Here is an 18,674-nt window from a genome sequence, read left to right as displayed (position 1 = left end):
TACACATTTTTTTCTCTCATCATTTAGCGTAGTTCTTATCCCAGTATAGGTACTCAATATACAAGTAACCCAAAAGAATGCTATCCTAGTGAGACTGCTACCAACTGAATGAATATTCTTTAAAATAATTTTCTTCTTTGAGTTTTTTTTAAAATTGGTTTTTTGAGGTATAATTTACATACCATAAAATTCACAGCTTTTAAGGGTACATACAATTCAGTGATTTTCAGTAAATTTAGAATTGTTCAAACATCACAATCCAGTTTTAGAACATCTCTATCACTCCTAAAAGATCCCTTGTGCCCATCTGTGTGAGTCCCCACTTCTACCCCTAAGTAATTACTAATCTGCTTTCTATTTCTATAGATTTGCCTTTTTGAGCACTTCATGTAGATGAAATCAAACACTGTGCAGCCTTTTTCATGTGGTTTCCTTCACACGCATAATGTTTTTGAGGCTCATCTGTGTTGTAGCATGTATCAACATTTATTTCATTGTGTATTTATAAAGTATTTTGTTTATCTATTCACTGATTAATGGGCATTTGGATTCTTTCTGCTTTTTGGCTATTATGAATAATGCTGCTATGAACATTTGCATACAATTCTTCATATGGACATGTGTTTTCCTTTCTCTTGGATATGGAATAGTTGGTTATATTGTGAAGTTCTGTTTAAATTTTTTTTTAAATTTTTTTTCTTTTTTTTTTTTTTTTAACTTTAGGAGCACCTGGGTGGCTCAGTTGGTTAAGTGTCCGACTTTGGCTCAGGGCATGATCTCGCAGATCATAAGTTCGAGCCCCACATTGGGCTCTGTGCTGATGGCTCAGAGCCTGGAGCCTGCTTCAGATTCTGTGACTCCTTCTCTCTCTGTCCCTCCCCACTTGCGCTCTTTCTCTCTCAAAAACAAATAAACATTAAAAAAATTTTTTTTAAACTTTAAATTGCCAAACTGTTTTCCAGAGTCACTGTACCATTTCACATTCCCACTAGCAATATATGAGGGTTCCAGTTTCTCCACAATGTTAACAACACTTTATTGCCTACCTAACTGATTATAATTGTTCTAGTGTGTGTGAAGTGGTGTCCCATAGTTTCTAATTTGCATTTTTCTAATGACTAGTGATGTTAAGCATCTTTTCATGTGCTTATTAGCCATTCGTAAATCCTCTTGGATGAAATGTCTGTGTAAGTCTTTTGACCATTTTAAAAAATTGGATTGTCTATTATGAAATTACAAGCATTTAAAAAAATATATTTTGGATATAGGTTCTTTATCAGATATTTGATTGGCAAATAATTTCTCCCCATATCTTGCTTGTCTTTTCATTTTCTTTGAGGTTTTTGAAAGGAGACTTTTTTCAAAGGAAGGAACATAAATGAGAAAAGTAGAAAGGACTCTTGATATTATAAATTATTACCGAGAAAATAAAAACAGTATTTATGAGCAAGGAAAATAATCTCAGCAAAATATTCTACCAAGTGTGCCAGAAGATATTTGGGATCTATGGAAGGAATTATATCCTTGCATCTGATCTCCAAACCTTAAAAACAAACATACCAGGGCACCTGTCTGGCGCAGTCAGTAGAGCATGGGACTCTTGATCTTGGGGTCATAAGTTCAAGCCCCATGTTGGGTGTAGAGTTTACTTAAAAAATAAATAAAAAAGGAAAGAACAAACATAGCAATTTCTTACATTTGACTGAGTGACTCGTGTCTTTCCCACGAAGGGCAGTATTTTCCCATGGGTCTATAAAAATGAAAATCCAGTTGTAAATTTTCCTGAGGTTTTAATTGCCCTCTAAAGCCAGACAGCTTTTCTGGTAAAAGGAATAATTGAAGAAAAATGTTCTGATTTGCTGAATTTTCATCTCCTTACCTTGTATTTATGGTAAGAAAAAGCAAAGAACCTCTGGCTTTAAGTCTATGTATATTACTTACATGATATATACTATTTTAATCCATGTGTTTCTGGCATTCTGATAGAGCTTGTGTTAGTTGTGTGATTTTTTTTCTCTATATCCTCTGAGTTTATGCAGAGACTAAGGAAGAAGAGAGTTGCGTGAGAGAGCGAGACATGGGAAAGCCTAGTTTTGTTCAAGATTTTATTGTCTCAGAAGTAATTATAAGGAATAAATGTCCTACATAGAACTCTTTGATTGGCAAGTATTTCCACATACTGCTTCATCTATATGATGGGTATTTAAGGTTTGAAATTTTTTTTATTCATTCATTCATTTATTTTTAAGTTTTTTATTTAAGTCACTTCTACACCCAACATGGGGCTCAAACTCACAACCCTGAGATCAAGAGTCACATGCTTTTCCAACTGAGCTAGTTAAGTACCCCAAGGTTTTAAATTTTAGACTGTAAAGGTGTAGTGGGTATTGAAATTTATTTAATGGTCATGATAAAATTCTTTTAAAAAATGAAATAAAGCAAGAGTGTCCTGAAGCATTCAAAGCTTTTGAGTCTTTGGTGCTGCTAATCACTGAGGTGTTCATTATTTCAGACTCCATGAAGCCGACCCAACTTGACATCCACTGATAACTGGAAGCGAATAAATGTCGTCTTATCGCTCCTCAAATGCTTGCAGCCTGATGTGTTAAAATAATTTTGTGAGCTTTAGGAGGTTCAGTCAGGAACAAGAAAAAAGTCAGAAATGGGAAAATATAGAGGAGATATTGGGCAGCTCTGAAGCAGATGGACAAGGGGAGAGCTGTGCCTCTGGTCCCCACGGAAAATATCTCCCTGGCCTGTATAGTCAGTGATTGTGCCCAACTCAGTGAGAAACACTGCCTTACCCATAAACATAAAATTGTTGTATCCAAATAGCATAAAATTGTTTTATACATGCACATTTGTTCTCCTCATATACATTGCAAGTATTTAATGTATAAAAGATCAAATTAACTGTTGTTAATAATGGAGCACTACACTATGTATATTTGTAAAAATAGAAAGTGAGAAGTCTGATAATTCTACCTCCTGGAGAAAAACAATGTTTGCAGTATGGTATCTTTTTAGAATTCTGTCTGCACATGGATGCACCTGTCTTTGTGTGCCTGTGCATTCATATATATACTTATACCGGTTGTTTTTGTTTAGAAAAAATAAAGACATACTTTGTATTTGAAAAAATGAATACAAATAAAAATGAAATAAGACAGAATAGGAAACATCAGGGTGCATTACATGGCATAAGGATAAGTACTATCATGAAATTTTTTCACAATTGTATGTGTATGTATGTGTGTGTGCATGTGTGTAAATTATTTATATGGATCAGTGTATCTATATATATGTGTTTATGTACATGCATATTCAAATAAATACATATATATTTACTGGGTTAGGGTGTAAAATCTATTTCTTTCTATGGATTAAAGTAAAAAAATATAAGCCACAACTCAATAGCACTAGGAATATACAAGGCATATGCTATGTGTTACAAATGTGTAGTATTTTGGATTGTTAGTTTAAATTTTCAATACAGTACAGTTTGGTGGTAGATACATATGCTTACTGATAACCCACTGTTTAAATTTATAAACACAATACTTGTGTCCATTCAGTGAACATAAAAGCACTTACGGTGTACATCATTGTGCTAGATGTTGGACATACAAAGTTGATGGCAAAAGTTGTGGTCCCTGCCCACAAAGAGATCAAGGTCTTTAACTTTTTAAATATGGAATGAATTAGTGGAAAAGAAATAGGAAAATTTAATTGGCATAATAGTGAGAAATGCAGTGTGCTAGGCACTTCATACTCAATGTCCACTGTTTACACAGACCTTTACATTTTACAGAGTTTTTTCAAAAATTTCTGCTTCACTTAATCATCTGTGGAGATAGTTCTTACTTTATGGGTTGAGAAATGGAAGCTTGGAGACTAAACTTTGACTAAGAGAGTTGAAGGTGATAGAGCTTGATTGACATCTGTCTCCCAGTCCAAAATAGTGTTCCTTTCTCAGCTGATGACCCTGAAAAGACCTTTGGTAAATTACAGATTCCAAAATGAGCAGCTTAAAAACCTTATGCAGAAAATAAGGTTAGGGGAATTAAGACTTGATTTATGAAATGCTAATAGGTAATTTTTATGATTCCTAAAACAAAACAAAACCACACAACATGCTAATAAATAAAGGGAATTCCAATGTAGCGTAAAAAATATATTTTATGAAAAATGGGCACTATTCAGTAAAATTCCATTCATTACTTCTTTTCACTAGAAACATATTTTTTTAATGTTTTTAATGTTTATTTATATCTGAAGGAGAGAGATACAGAGCATGAGTGGGGAGGGGCAGAGAGAGAGGGAGACACAGAATCTGAAGCAGGCTCCAGGCTCCAAGCTGTCAGCACAGAGCCCGATGCGGGGCTTGAACTCACAAACCATGAGAGCATGACCTAAGCCAAAGTTGGACACACAACTGTCTGAACCATCCAGGCACCCCAACTAGAAACATATTTTGATTCTGACCTCTCTTCAGTTTCTTTGAGATGTTTGTTAATTTATTTTTCTTTATTATAGTTGTTGGTATCAATAAGCATTTTTTTCCTGCTTCTGGTCCCAATCTTTTTCTTTCAATACTGAATATTACAGCTTATTGAATTCTGCCTCTGTGTCCCCCTATTGTCCCAGAAATATAAAGTCATTTGGATACTGAAATCCAAAATACTTTGTCCTTTATTTAACATGTTTAGAATAGCTTAGATTTAGAGACCATTCCTAGGACTCTAGCCCATTAATAAATAATGCCAGAGCATAGGACAGTAGTTCATTTTGCCTTCGTCTTCACTCCTTTCCTTCCCAATAGGAGTGTAGATGGCTCCAAACCCTTGTGTGCTCTCCCTCAACTTCCTTTATTTCTCCCAAGCTTCATCACAAAATCTTCTCTTGCTCTCTTACTTTGCTATCTTTTTCCCAATACCCTGACATTTTCCCCAATTATACCTAAAGGACACCAAAATGCAGATATTTGAATCAAAATTCTTGAAACTTTCAAAAGATGCACAAAAGCAAATCCATATATACTGGAATTTCAGGAGAACTCTCTGGGATGGATTACTGAAATCTCTCTAAGTCATACTGCATCCCCAGAGGATTCTCCTTAATGGAAGCAAATTTATCTTTGACTCAGTCAAAGGTATAGCTATTTCTCTGTTGTGAGTCTTTCTAGTAATAAATTCTGTTTTGTATTTCTACTTTGTGTTGACAGATGCAAATGAAACTGATGGAGATGAAAGAGCTGGAAAACCATAATAATCAGTTAAATTGGTGCAGTAGCCCACACAGCATTCTTGTAAATGGTGCTACAGATTATTGCAGCCTCAGCACCAGCAGCAGTGAAACAGCTAACCTTAATGAGCATGCTGAAGGCCAAGGCAACCTGGAGTCTGAGCCCATACACCAGGAATCTCCAGTGAGTCTAATAGTTACATAACCTCCATAATCAACTTCAGAAGAAGAAAAGTTTTTGTTGACATCATACTTAATATAAATATGTGGCCTTGCCTCATCTAAGGACGGTTGAATTTTTTTTTTTCCCTCTAAGAGGCAGACAGTAGGTATTGATTCAACAGTTCTAACAGTTTTAATTAGTGTAAAATATAATTTCAATCAATTAATTATAAAGTGTGTTTTCAAAACAGCTCTATAGATAGCAACTGTATAAAACATTTTTTAAGTACTCTCACCCGATGCTGAAAGTAATTCTTTATTTCATAATGTTGAGGACATTTATTTACCAGCTGTTTAGAGAGCACCAGCTATGTGCAGCAGTGCTGCTGTATTATGTGTGAGAGCTGCAGACACAAAAGACTTTAGCCCCGCCTTTAAGTAGCATACAGTCTAGTAGTGTTACACTGTGTTAAAGGGCTGTGATAAAGGAAGCACAGGATATTTAGGAAGGACAGCTTGGAGGGAGCTCAAGATTTTGTAGAGAAAGGTATACAGGTGAGCTTCAGAGTAAGAAGGGTTAAGTAAGGAAGAAGGTGCTGTGTTCATGGCAGAGAAAACAGCATTTGCATAGGTATGAGATGGGAGAAAACATGCCTCATGGGGTCACAAGAAGTTCTTGAAGGCCATCTTGTGATGGTGGGGAGAGTATTGATAGGAGATGAGGCTTTCTTATAGTGGCTACCTGCATTACCTCTTTCTTAAAATGGAGATGTCTGCACCCCATTCCAAACTTGCTGAACTAGAGTTTCTGGAATGGTGCCAGGTACATATGTTTTTACAAAAAAATTCCACAAGTGATTATGATGTGTACCTGGATAAAAATGACCACTTTTAGGTTACAAAGGGCTAGAGAGTAAGAAATTTGGATTCATCTTGAAGCATTGGGTGATTTATTTTATTGCACTGAGTAGCCACTGAAGAATTATAAGCAAGAAGTGACATGATTGTATTTACCTTTTAGAAAATGTAGAAAATGGATTCAGGAGTGGGACTGGACACATAGATTTGTTAAGAAACTATCGGAATGGTCTGTGTGATACTGTTTTAGCCTAAACTTAAGCAGTAATTGGAGGAATGATGATGAGAAGAATACAAGCTTGAGAAATATAAAAGATATAAAATTAACAAACTGATTTTTATTTAGGCATTGCAATCTTGGATTCATTATATAATATTCTTTTAAGTACAAAAGGCAGATTACTCGGTTATCCTTCAAAAACATAGGGTGATATGAATTGGAGATTTCTGCCACTTCTTAAGCCCTTTTACCTACTGGTCAAAATCCAGAAAGCAATGGGAAACCACTGAAGAAAGTTTAACCAGAAGGGTCATGATCAGACTCACATTTTAGATCTATTATTTTGGCTACTATAAGAAGGATTGATTGGAAGGGCACATATTGGAAGCAGGAAGTCATTTGGAAGGTTTTTACAGTGAGCTGGAGACCAGAATGATGATACTATAAATGGATGATAGTGACAGTGAGGATGGAAAGGAATGGATTTGAGAAGAAGGTAGGGGGTTGACTCAGCAAGACTTGGAAGCTAGCTGGGGGATGACCGAAGGGAAGTAGTTAAGGATGACCTGAAGTTTTCTGGCCTGATTGACTTCGATACTTGATGATACCATATTCCTAAGAAAGCTTTTAAGAGAAGAACTCATTTAATGAATATGTTCTGCTTGTCTTTTGTATTTTTTAGTATGTTTTGGTTATCCTTTGTTAGTTTCCTATGACAAATAGAAAATACATTGTTAGTCCATGTAACATTAATATTTTGTAGGCAAGAAGTAGTCCTGAAATACTGCCTTCTGGTGTGACTGATGACAACGAAGCGGTGACTACAGCTGTTAGTGAGAAAGTTTGTTCTGAATTTAATAGTGACAGACATTCAAAAGAGGTAAAAAATAATTTTATATGTAAGTGTTCTTTTACTGGTTTTTCTGGATGGGTTATATACTGTTTTAGGCTAAGGAAAGAAAAATGTGTTAAGTGAACTTTATGACTATAGAAATATTTGTTATATTACCTTTCATTGATTTTTCATAGCATGTTATTATATTTTAAAATGTTACATCTTAAAACTGGTTCCTAAAACAATATTTTTTAATTTAAAATTATTTTCAGGGAGATCCATTTAATGTAGAATCAAGTTCACTGCCTGATCCAGTTGCAGATACAAACTTGGATTTTTTCCAGTCTGATCCTTTTATTGGCAGTAAGTACTCTTATTTTTATATTATGGGTTTACCAGAAAAAAAGGCTTTTTAATATATAAACTGTATAGGAATTTCATATATAAATTATATAAGAATTAGTTTTGAGAGCCTACTTATTACAACAAAAATAGAGGGGAGTAGAGATGTGATATGTTTGTACTTGCTGTATTTGTCCTCTTCAGGCAACTAACTCGTGGGACTAAGCCACTGATTATGTCTTACAAGCCTCTGATTAAGAGCATTTTTCTTCTTCAGAATAAGAATCAAAAGAAAGAGATATTATGGACCAGGAGAAGACATTAGGTACTCTTAAGTCAACCAGCAATTTTTACTACTAAAGTGCCCACACCGTGCTTTTAAAACAGTGGAATCTATAGCAATTAGAAGCCTGATCCCTGCTCTTAAGGTGCCTAATGTGTTATTGAAGAAATAAATATAAGTTTAATAATTTAAAATACCTTATATTAATGTAAACTGTGTTATATACCACTGTGTCAAAGCTCTTTTTGCAATTTATTTCCAAATCAGTTTGTGAAACTGATAGGTCAGTTTACAACAGTTTTATTTTTATTTATTATTACTTTTTAAGTTTATTTATTTATTTAGAGAGAGAGGGGCAAGGAGGGACAGAGAAGGGGAGAAAGGATCCCAAGCAGGCTCCCCACTGTAAGTGCAGAGCCCAACATGGGGTCCAATCCCACAAACCATGAGATCATGGCCTGAGCCAAAATCAAGTTGGACGCCCAACCGACTGAGCCACCCAGGCCCCCTAAGTTTTTATTTCAAATCCAATTAGTTAATATACAGTGTAATATTAGTTTCAGGTGTAGAATTTAGTGATTCATCACTTATGTACAACACCTGGTGCTCATCACAAGTACCCTCCTTAGTCCCCATCACCTATTTAACCTATCCCCCTGACTACCTCCCCTCTGGTAACCATCAGTTTGTCCTCTATAGTTAAGAGTCTATTTCTTGGTTGGCCTCTCATTGTTTTCCCCTATAATAGTTTGTTTTGTTTCTTAAATTCCACATATGAGTGAAATCATATGGTATTGGTCTTTCTTTGACTTATTTTGCACTCTCTTGTTCCATCCACATTGTTGCAAATGGCAAGATTTCATTCTTTTTGATGGCTGAATAATATCCATGATACATATACATACATACCACACCTTTACGCATCCATCAGTCGATGGACATTTGGGCTGTTTCCCTAGTTTGGCTATTGTAGATATTGCTGCTGTAAACATCGGGGTACATGTACCCATTTGAATTACTATTTTTGTATTCTTTGGGTAAAGTTCTTTTTTTTTAAATTTTTTGAGGAACCTCCATACTGCTTTCCAGAGTGGCTTCATCAGTTTGCATTCCCACCATCAGTGCAAGAGGCTTCCCCTTTCTCCACATCCTCGCCAACACCTGTTTCTTGTGTTTTTACTTGTAGCCATTCTGACAGGTGTGAGGAGATAACGCCTTGTAGTTTTGATTTATATTTCCCTGATCATGAGTGATGTTGAGCATCTTCCATGTGTCTCTTAGCCAGGTGTATGTCTTCTTTGGAAAAATGTCTATTCATGTGTTCTTCCCACTCTTTAATTGGATTATTTTTGGGGGGTGTTGAGTTTTATAAGTTCTTTATAGATTGTGGATACAACCCTTCATCGGATATGTCATTTACAAGTATCTTTTGTGGAGCATATTTCTATGTCCTAATGGGCCATTTGTCTACCTTCTTTGGAGAAATTTTATTCAAATAATTTGCCCATTTTTTATTGTTTCTCTTTTTATTGTTAACTTCTAAGTGTTCTTCACATATTCTGACTACAAGTCCCTTATCAAATATATAATTTGCAAATACTTTCTTGTATTTTGCATTGTCTTAATTTTGATCAAGTCCTACTTATCTGTATTTTCTTTCATCACTTGTGCTTTTGATGTCATATCTAAGATCCAAAGTCATTAAGGTTTACTCTTAAGTTTTCTTCTAAGAGTTTTATAGTTTTAGCTGTTACATTCAGTCTTTGATCTATTTTTAGTTAATTTTGGTATATGGTATGAGATAGGGGTCCAACTTTATTCTTTTGCATGTGGCTGTCCAGTTGTCCCAGCATCATTTGTTGAAAAGACTGTTTTCTCCATGGAATTTTCTTGGCACTCTTGTCAAATAACAAATGACCATAAATGTAAGGGTTTGTTTCTGGACTCTTTAGTTCTAGAAGAATTATTTTTTACTTCAGTGAAGCTTAGTGTCTTTGTTTCTGAACTGGTGATGATAATACCCATCCAGTACTCTTGTGAAGAGTAGAGAATTTTGTTAGTAAAATTATTGCTGTTGTGCCTGTCTTTTCCCTTCTGTCTGTAACTTCAACTTGTGATCAAGAGTTAAGTATAATTGACTCCAGTTAAAATTAGCCTCTTTTATGAGGTATGTTAATGTTCTGCCTTTACTCTTTATTATTTTGAGTGTTTCCTAAAGGTGAATGGCATTTAGTGTTTTATCTACTTTGAGGTGGAGTTAATGAAACAGACTTTGCTTTAACAAAATTTGCTTTTGTTTAAAGTTACTTTTAAGTAATGATGTCACACAGTAAATATTGTTATTGTGATTCCTACTTATTTATTTTATCACAGGTGATCCTTTTAAGGATGATCCTTTTGGGAAAATTGGTGAGTATATTATTGAGGTCCAACTTAGCTATAATTTGATTCTACTTGATTATAAACTTATGTTGTATTTAGAAATGAGAGATCAAAGTTAGGTAGTTATAGTAAGTGGGCTTCTTTTTTATTCAATTTTTAAACGGTTATAAGGCCCCACTAAGATATTGTAGGTGCCTGGCATTTTTAGAAAGAAAGTGGTAGATGCTTGTGAATTTGCTTAATGAACTGTTAGCATTACTTTTTTTTAATTTTTTTTTATAATTTTTTTTTCAACGTTTATTTATTTTTTGGGACAGAGAGAGACAGAGCATGAACGGGGGAGGGGCAGAGAGAGAGGGAGACACAGAATTGGAAACAGGCTCCAGGCTCTGAGCCATCAGCCCAGAGCCTGACGCGGGGCTCGAACTCACGGACCGCGAGATCATGACCTGGCTGAAGTCAGACGCTTCACCGACTGCGCCACCGAGGCGCCCCAGCATTACTTTTTAAAAAATAACATTAATGTTTATATTTTGATGCTTTTAATAATACTTAGACTGATTTTTCCTTGTTCACCAAGGATTAGATGAGTATAGTGATCTGCGCTACTACAGGGTTTAGAACATTTTGTTTTCCTAAGATTACAGTGTATGAATGGGGGGAAAGAAAACATCTTAAAGAATTACTAAATATCAGGCTTTATAATATATTCTTTCCCTGGGATTTTACATTAGAATTAAAGCAAATCTTGTGTACCATTTGGTTATGCTTCCCAAACCTGTTCCAAATAAGTTTATTAGTTGAAAGACTGTATTTTTTAACCAAATCACAAAGGAATTTGTGATTCCCACTCCCCTAAAATTAGAATCACCTGCTTAGAGGAATTACTTAAACCTAGCATACAGGTAACCTTTGTGTAGTTGATTTGCTTTGGGTGAATGATGAACAAATAGGAAAAAGAATATTAATTCAAGCTATTTAACTAGGTGCAACTGTCTATATTTTTTTTATAATCAATAATTGGAATCCAAAGTACCTATTTTAGATTCTGCAGAAGTTAAAAATATCTTTTTATTAAGTCAATTATCATACCTTCAAGTGACAGGAAATTTAGTGTAGTAGTTTTTAGTCTTTCATGTATGTGCTGTGTTTTCTTAGATCCATTTGGAGGTGATCCTTTCAAAGGTTCAGATCCATTTGCATCTGACTGTTTCTTCAAGCAGTCCTCTACTGATCCTTTTGCCACTTCAAGTACCGACCCTTTCAGCGTAGCCAACAATGGCAGTAATACTTCGGTAAGTGGGTGGGTTAAAAATTGTTAAATGGATAACAAGTGCCCTAAGTGAGTTTTTGAAATACACAGTGATGAAAGGATCCTCTTTTAGATTACTTCTGATGGGCTATGTAAAAAATCAGTCTCATCCAATCCATCTAGTTTTGGGTTCAGACTGGCATTTCACAGTTTTATCACACAGTGGAATTGTCTGGAGTAACTTATTTCATTGAAAAATCAAGTCCATCCTTCATAAGGCTCAAATATCCCCATTTAAATATCCCATTAGGGATATTTAAAATAAATGATTGGAAAGCCATAAACCAGTCTTCAATAAAGCTTTTCAGAAATGTGTGGTATGCATTATTGAAATAATGAAAATTAACCTAAAAACAACAGCACTGATCTTTTAGAAAACTAAAATTATTGATATTACTTTATAAACATATTTTATATATGTTTTATAACACATTAATCTTGTAAAGAAATACAAATTCCCACTAAATGTCAGACTCTCTTGAGAACATATATACAAGTAACAGTCACTATTTAATAACCACATACTGTGATCCCAGTTCTTCTGTGTTCTATACATTCATTTTTTCTAATCATCAGCCTTGCAAAGTAGGTGTTGGTAGCCCTATTTTAACAATAAGGACACTGGAACTCAGAAGTAACCAAGGTCATACAGCTAAGTGCTTTATCATCTGGAGCCTTTAAAAACAAAATCTTTATATTATGGTTATTTAAACATACCCAAGATAGAGTAATATAATGAAATATTTTAATAAGCCTCCATGTATCCATCACCCAGATTCAATAATTATGAATGGTTTTGGATTTTTTTTTTTGTTTTTATTTTTAGTTTTTATTTGGAGGCTTATTTTTTTTAAGGATGATATTTCTTATCCAAAAGTAAAACAGACCCAAAAAGGAACAGTTGATTGACAGGCATTTGAAAAAAAAAATTGTGTCTCTTTAATTCTCTTAGATTAAGAATACTCCCTTAAAAGAGTAATTGATTCTTTTAAAGTAATAGATTTTGATATTCTTTAATTGTTTTCTTTCTGTACTGAGTAAAGAGCTATTTGGCCAATAACTGGTATTTTCCATTGATGTAAAACTGGGCAAGTGCCTCTGTAACTGAATATTTGTGGTTTCCACAGGCTACTGGATACTGTGTTTTCCTATAACACTTAGTTTGCAATGTGGACCCATTTGCCAAATTCTTCTAAAATTGGCTGCAACCTGAATTTTTTTCCTCTTACCTTATTCTAGTCTCTTATTCACTCTTTTTTTTATTTTTTTAAGTTTATTTTATTTTGAGAGACAGAGCACAAGCAGGGGAGGGGCAGAGAGAGGAAGAGACAGAATCCCAAGTAGGCTCTGCATCATCAATCAGTACAGAGCCCGATGTGGGGCTTGAACTCATGAACTGTGAGATCATGACCTGAGCCAAGATCAAGAGTCAGATGCTTAACCAACTGGGCCACCCAGGTGCCCCTCTTATTCTCCACTCTTATCATTAAAGAACAAGAAAGCCAAAGCAGCTCTTCCTAACTTAAAAATAAAACAAGTTTCTCCTGTTCCTCCTGCCTGGTAAAATTTTTCCACTATTTGTTCTATTTACTTGTTCTCCTTCCTCCCCAGTTTTTGAAACTGACATTGCCCTTGCTGACTGCTCTTGATTTCTCCATTAAAAACAAAACAAAAAACCAAACTGGCAATATACTAATAGCTCTGTTTGTCTCATCTCTTCTCTGTGCCAGGTGTGGTGCTAAGCTCTTTTCCTGTGTTATTTCATTTCAGCTTCACAATAATCACATGAAGCTCAGGTTACCAGACTCATTTTTTTTTTAATTAAAATTTTTTTTAATGTTTATTTTTGAGAGGGAGAGAGAGAGACAGAGCAGGAGCAGGGGAGGGGCAGAGAGAGAGGGAAACACAGAATCTGAAGCAGGCTCCAAGCTCTGAGCTGTCAGCACAGAGCCCGATGAGGGGCTTACACTCATGAACTGTGAGATCATGACCTGAGCTGAGGTCGGGTGCAACCAACTGAGCCACCCAGGCACCGGCAGACTCATTTCCAGATAAAGTAAGTGAGGCTTAAAGAGGTTAAGTGATAGTAAGTTAGTAAGTGATAGGACTGAATTCAGACCTTGGTCTATCTGACCAAAATCTAAGGTCTTCACCACTGTAGTCTAAGATTTAAACTTTATTCTTCCCAGCTACAGTGCCCTTGTGTTTTGTGATCTTCCTTCTTTTTCAAATAGGCCTCTATTATGTTTCCAGGTCCGAGTCTGTCCCCAAAAGTCTTTTCTATTCCCTCAAGGCTAGTCTCTGTTCTCAGAGGGACGGAATTTATTTATTTTTTATTTTTTTTTATTTTTTTTAACGTTTATTTATTTTTGAAACAGAGAGAGACAGAGCGTGAACAGGGGAGGGGCAGAGAGAGAGGGAGACACAGAATCTGAAACAGGCTCCAGGCTCCGAGCTGTCAGCACAGAGCCCGACGCGGGGCTCGAACTTACGGACCGCGAGATCATGACCTGAGCTGAAGTCAGATGCTTAACTGACTGAGCCACCCAGGCGCCCCACAGAGGGATGGAATTTAAAAAAGCAACACAAACCAAACAGTTGCCATTCCTTACTGTCCTAGCTAGCGTATGGTAGCATTGTGTAGGTACTAAATGATATAGTCAGAGTGGAGGGGTAGATGAGTGATGCTTAAGAGAGAGAATTTCAATGATAATTTTGGAACATTCTATAAAATCATGCCATCTGAATTTTAGTTATGAAATTACTTTTGTGTACTAAATTGCCTAATTATCACACTGAACCTAACATTTAGTGGCCTCTTATTCCTTCATGGGCTGCACAGTCCCTCCTGTTCCTCTTTCTGTCTTAATGGTCTTTTATGTGGGGCACAGTGTGATGAAGTAATAGAAATTAAACCCAACACTCATGTAGCCCTGCTTTTTCTAATTCTCTCTGTGATGGCAAATAAATCTGTAAGCTTTTGTTAAAAATCAGGCCTGTTAGCAGTTCCTACCCTGAAAGTAAAGAGAAGAAGCAATAATAGTTGGTGACTTAGGTTATGTCAGTGACTATTTCTCACACTGGTATTTTGACTATTAAATTAGGAACCATGCAAAGTTATCTGGCTATATAGACCAGCTTAGTATTTTTCTTTGATTGCTCTTTTTTTTAATGTTTATTTATTTTGAGAGAGAGAGAGAGAATCCCAAGCCCGTTCTGTGTGGTCAGCACAGAGCCCGATGCAGAGCTCGATCTATGCACCGTGAGATCATGACCTGAGCTGAAATCAAGAGTTGGACACTTGAACCGACTGAGTAACCCAGGCTCCCCTTTGAATGCTCTTTATTCATTCAGCAAATATAATCAGAATATAAGCTAGTGTGATAGTTATATAATAATATTATTGGCATCAGTTAAAATAAGTACTGTCATCTTTAGTTCTAAAAGCTTCATTAATATTAACTACTTCTTTCTTTTTTTATTTTTTATTTTTTAAAATTTACATCCAAATTAGTTAGCATATAGTGCAACAATGGTTTCAGGAGTAGATTCCTTAGTGCCCCTTACCCATTTAGCCCATCCCCCCTCCCACAACCCCTCCCGTAACCCTTGGTTTGTTCTCCATATTTATGAGTCTCTTCTGTTTTGTCCCCCTTCCTGTTTTTATATTATTTTATATTATATTTTTTATATTATTCCCTTATGTTCATCTGTTTTGTCTCTTAAAGTCCTCATATGAGTGAAGTCATATTATTTTTGTCTTTGACTATTTCACTTAGCATAATACCCTCCAGTTCCATCCATGTAGTTGCAAATGGCAAGATCTCATTCTTTTTGATTGCCGAGTAATACTCCATTGTGTGTGTGTGTGTGTGTGTGTGTGTGTGTGTGTGTGTGTGTGTGTATATATATATATACCACTTTCTAATAGTAGTTTAAATGGGTTCTCTTTTATAAAGAGAGACTGTACTACAAGTCCTGGTTAGCAATACTTTTCTCTTTTCAAATACATTTGTTTTATTTGGAAATGTATCAATTGAGCTCTGCAATATTCTTTGACATTCAATTGTAATAAGCAATTTCTTGATGATTAGAAATAGAGCCTGTAATACAGATGACATGGATAGCCATGAGTCAGAGATCAATTTTCCCAAACCCTTTTCATGCCCCTTTCATCTAACTGTCTGCTAAGGCTTTTGTTGGCTTCTTAACAAGAGCCTGATGCCAGAAAGAGAAAGTTCAGTTAATTCTTCCTAAGTACATACTTTGTTTGATTATGATTAAAAACTAAAATAAGTTAGGAAAACAGTTCTGTAGCAGAAATCTCTGGCTTCTGGTAAAGCCCTCACTCTGTAGCCACTCACCCTTGTCACTTGGTCCAGATTCTTACCTGGCTATTGAAAGTAGAAGGTCTTTTTAGGAGTGCTCCTTCCTTCCCTTCCTCTGTTTCTCCCTCCTTTCTTCTCCCCCTTCCTCTGGAGCACGTGTGTACGTTCCTCTGATGGGACAAATGCTAGAATTATTTTTAGATAACAATTAGAAAGTAGAAATCTAGTATTTACTGATATTAAGTACTAAGATATTTAAGAGTTAGAATAGTATGCACCCTAAATGCAACATGTCATCCTGGAATAGAAAGACGTTAGTGGAAAAACTGGAAAAATCTAAATAAAATCTATAGCTTATAGTTTTGTATCAGTGTTAATTCCTTAGTTTTAATAATGTACTGTGATTACATGTGATATTAATATTAGAGGAAGCTGAGTGAAGGATATATGGGAACTCTCTGTATTATCTTTACACTTGTTCTAGAAATCTAAAGTTACCTCAAAATGAAAAGTTGTAATAGTGTGTATTTGTACCAGTAGCAAAACTATGAAGAAAAGAGATGAATGCCGCCAGTCAGGATGATAATAACCTCTACCGAGGAAGGATGGTATTGTGATTGGAGAGGGGCACATAAGACTTCTGAGGTGTTGGCAGTTTCTTAGAAGGTGATTACATAAGTGTTCATTTGACACTTGTTTATCAAGACATGCATGTTTCATATACCATTTTGAATGGATATTATATTATACAATAAAAGAAGATTAGAAAATGATGTTTATCATTCCAATTTAATTAGATTGCAAATCAATAAGGGGAAACATTTATTCCTAATGCCTTGTATTTCTTAACTAATTTAGAGTTTGTGAAGAATATTTTCCTTGGTGTGGCAATGAGGTTTCAGCTGTGAAACATTGCTTCTCATAGTCATGATTTTGTGTAATTTTTTTAGGTAGAAACATTGAAGCACAATGATCCTTTTGCTCCTGGTGGAACAGTTGTTGTTGCAGCAAGTGATTCAGGTAAGGAAATAATTGATCAGTTTCTTTGAACAGTAAAAATATTTACCTTTTCTTTAAGCTTCTTTTTTATTTGTTTCCAAATATATTTGTCCTATTTACTTACTTAAGGCTTTAAAATTACTGCATAGTTGGGGCGCCTGGGTGGCTCAGTCAGTTGGGTGTCCAGCTTCGGCTTGGGTCATGATCTCACAGTTCGTGAGTTTGAGCCCCACGTTGGGCTCTCTGCTGACAGCTCGGAGCCTGGAGCCTGCTTCGGATTCTGTGTCTCCCTCTCTCTCTCTGCCCCACCCCTGCTTGCTCTCTGTCTCTCAAAACTGAATAAACATTAAAAAAATTTTTTTTTTTAAATTACTGCATAGAGCCAATTGTAATCTACTAATAATAATGGCAAATGTTGGCATATCACTTTCTACTTTTCTTATTCATTTATCTCATTTATTATTCATGTTAAAGATCTTACTGGAAGGGATTGGGAGATACAGGCTTCCAGTTATGGAATGAATAAGTCATAGGAATAAAAGGTACAGCATGGGGAATATAGTCAATGCTATTATAATAGTGTTGTGCAGTGACAGATGGTAACTACACTCATGGTGAGCATAGCATGACGTATATAAATTTGTCAAATCACTGTGTGGTACACCTGAAACTAATGTAACATTGTATGTCAGCTATACTTTATTGAAAAAAAAAAATCTTGCTAGAAAATGTACTCTATCCAGTAAAACCAATAAAAATTTTTTTTGCTTTATAAAAGGCAGTGTTGTTTGACATTTTCTAAGTCAGTAACGACTCTAATGGATCTTGGCCTAAATTTAAAAACTAGTTGCTTCCAGTAGGTAATGGTAATAGCTTTACAAATAATGGATAGATTCTTTTAATAATACAGAGAAAAGCTAAATGTTATTGTAGCATCCAGTCTTTATGCTTTATTTATGGTATCTAATTTTCAATTTATCCTTTTAAGTAATATTTCCATTTTGAAGACCAGGAAACTGAGGACCAGAACTTTAAGTAACTTGATCAAAATTGTATAGTTTACTAGATTTGAACCAGGTGAAGCCAAGATTCGAACCAAAGTCCGGTTTGTCTAAAAGCTTCTGCAACTAAGTAACACTGCTTCTTTCTCACTATTCATTAAAAAATAAAACAGACCATCTATTGTGTAGGAGAGCAGGAAATTAGAGGGAAGTGGATGCAAACATGTAAATTCCTCAAGTCACCATGCTAAAATAGATTTCCTTATTTTTCCAGATGAATATAGGGTGAGTTATTCAGTACACAAATTTGCTGATGTGACAAGTTGAGGATTATAAGCATAGAGAAAAATTAGTAGAAATGCCTTCACAATTTGGATTTCTTGTACAAATTGTAACAATATGAAATTTAGCAGTGTGTGTTGTTTTCAGGTTGGAAATTAACTTCCAACACGAGTAACAAAAAGGAATATAATAGGCAGATACGTAGAAAACAAGATTTAATGTAGTGCTGGGTATTGATTTAAGCCAAAGCTTAGAATAGCAGCAAATAAGATTTCTAAAAGGCTTATTGAAGTAACAGTGGTTAAATTAATATCTTTTAAAAATACATGTGCATTTTTTAGACTCTCATTATTAAACTGATGAATTAATATATTGTTAAGGATATTGTATGATTAGAAAGGAAGACCTAAGAAAATAAAATGAAAG

General features: G+C 35.2%; 1 protein-coding gene across 3 annotated transcripts in view; it reads left to right on the top strand.

Annotated features, from left to right (window-relative positions):
* Nucleotides 1-18,674, top strand: part of EPS15 (epidermal growth factor receptor pathway substrate 15) — a 143,985-nt gene that overhangs the window by 99,972 nt on the left and 25,339 nt on the right. For all 3 annotated transcript variants that reach the window (XM_027059214.2, XM_053214022.1, XM_053214023.1), the window contains exons 16-21: nucleotides 5,225-5,428; nucleotides 7,248-7,364; nucleotides 7,592-7,682; nucleotides 10,318-10,353; nucleotides 11,485-11,621; nucleotides 16,917-16,986. In XM_027059214.2, coding sequence (XP_026915015.1) covers nucleotides 5,225-5,428; nucleotides 7,248-7,364; nucleotides 7,592-7,682; nucleotides 10,318-10,353; nucleotides 11,485-11,621; nucleotides 16,917-16,986 — 655 coding nt within the window. The remainder of the gene's footprint in view (nucleotides 1-5,224; nucleotides 5,429-7,247; nucleotides 7,365-7,591; nucleotides 7,683-10,317; nucleotides 10,354-11,484; nucleotides 11,622-16,916; nucleotides 16,987-18,674) is intronic.

Source organism: Acinonyx jubatus, chromosome C1 (genome assembly GCF_027475565.1).
Source record: "Acinonyx jubatus isolate Ajub_Pintada_27869175 chromosome C1, VMU_Ajub_asm_v1.0, whole genome shotgun sequence".
In the NCBI taxonomy this organism is placed as follows: domain Eukaryota; kingdom Metazoa; phylum Chordata; class Mammalia; order Carnivora; family Felidae; genus Acinonyx; species Acinonyx jubatus.
The sequence above is the reverse complement of the archived record's forward strand: the minus strand, read 5'-3'. Positions and strand labels throughout refer to the sequence as shown.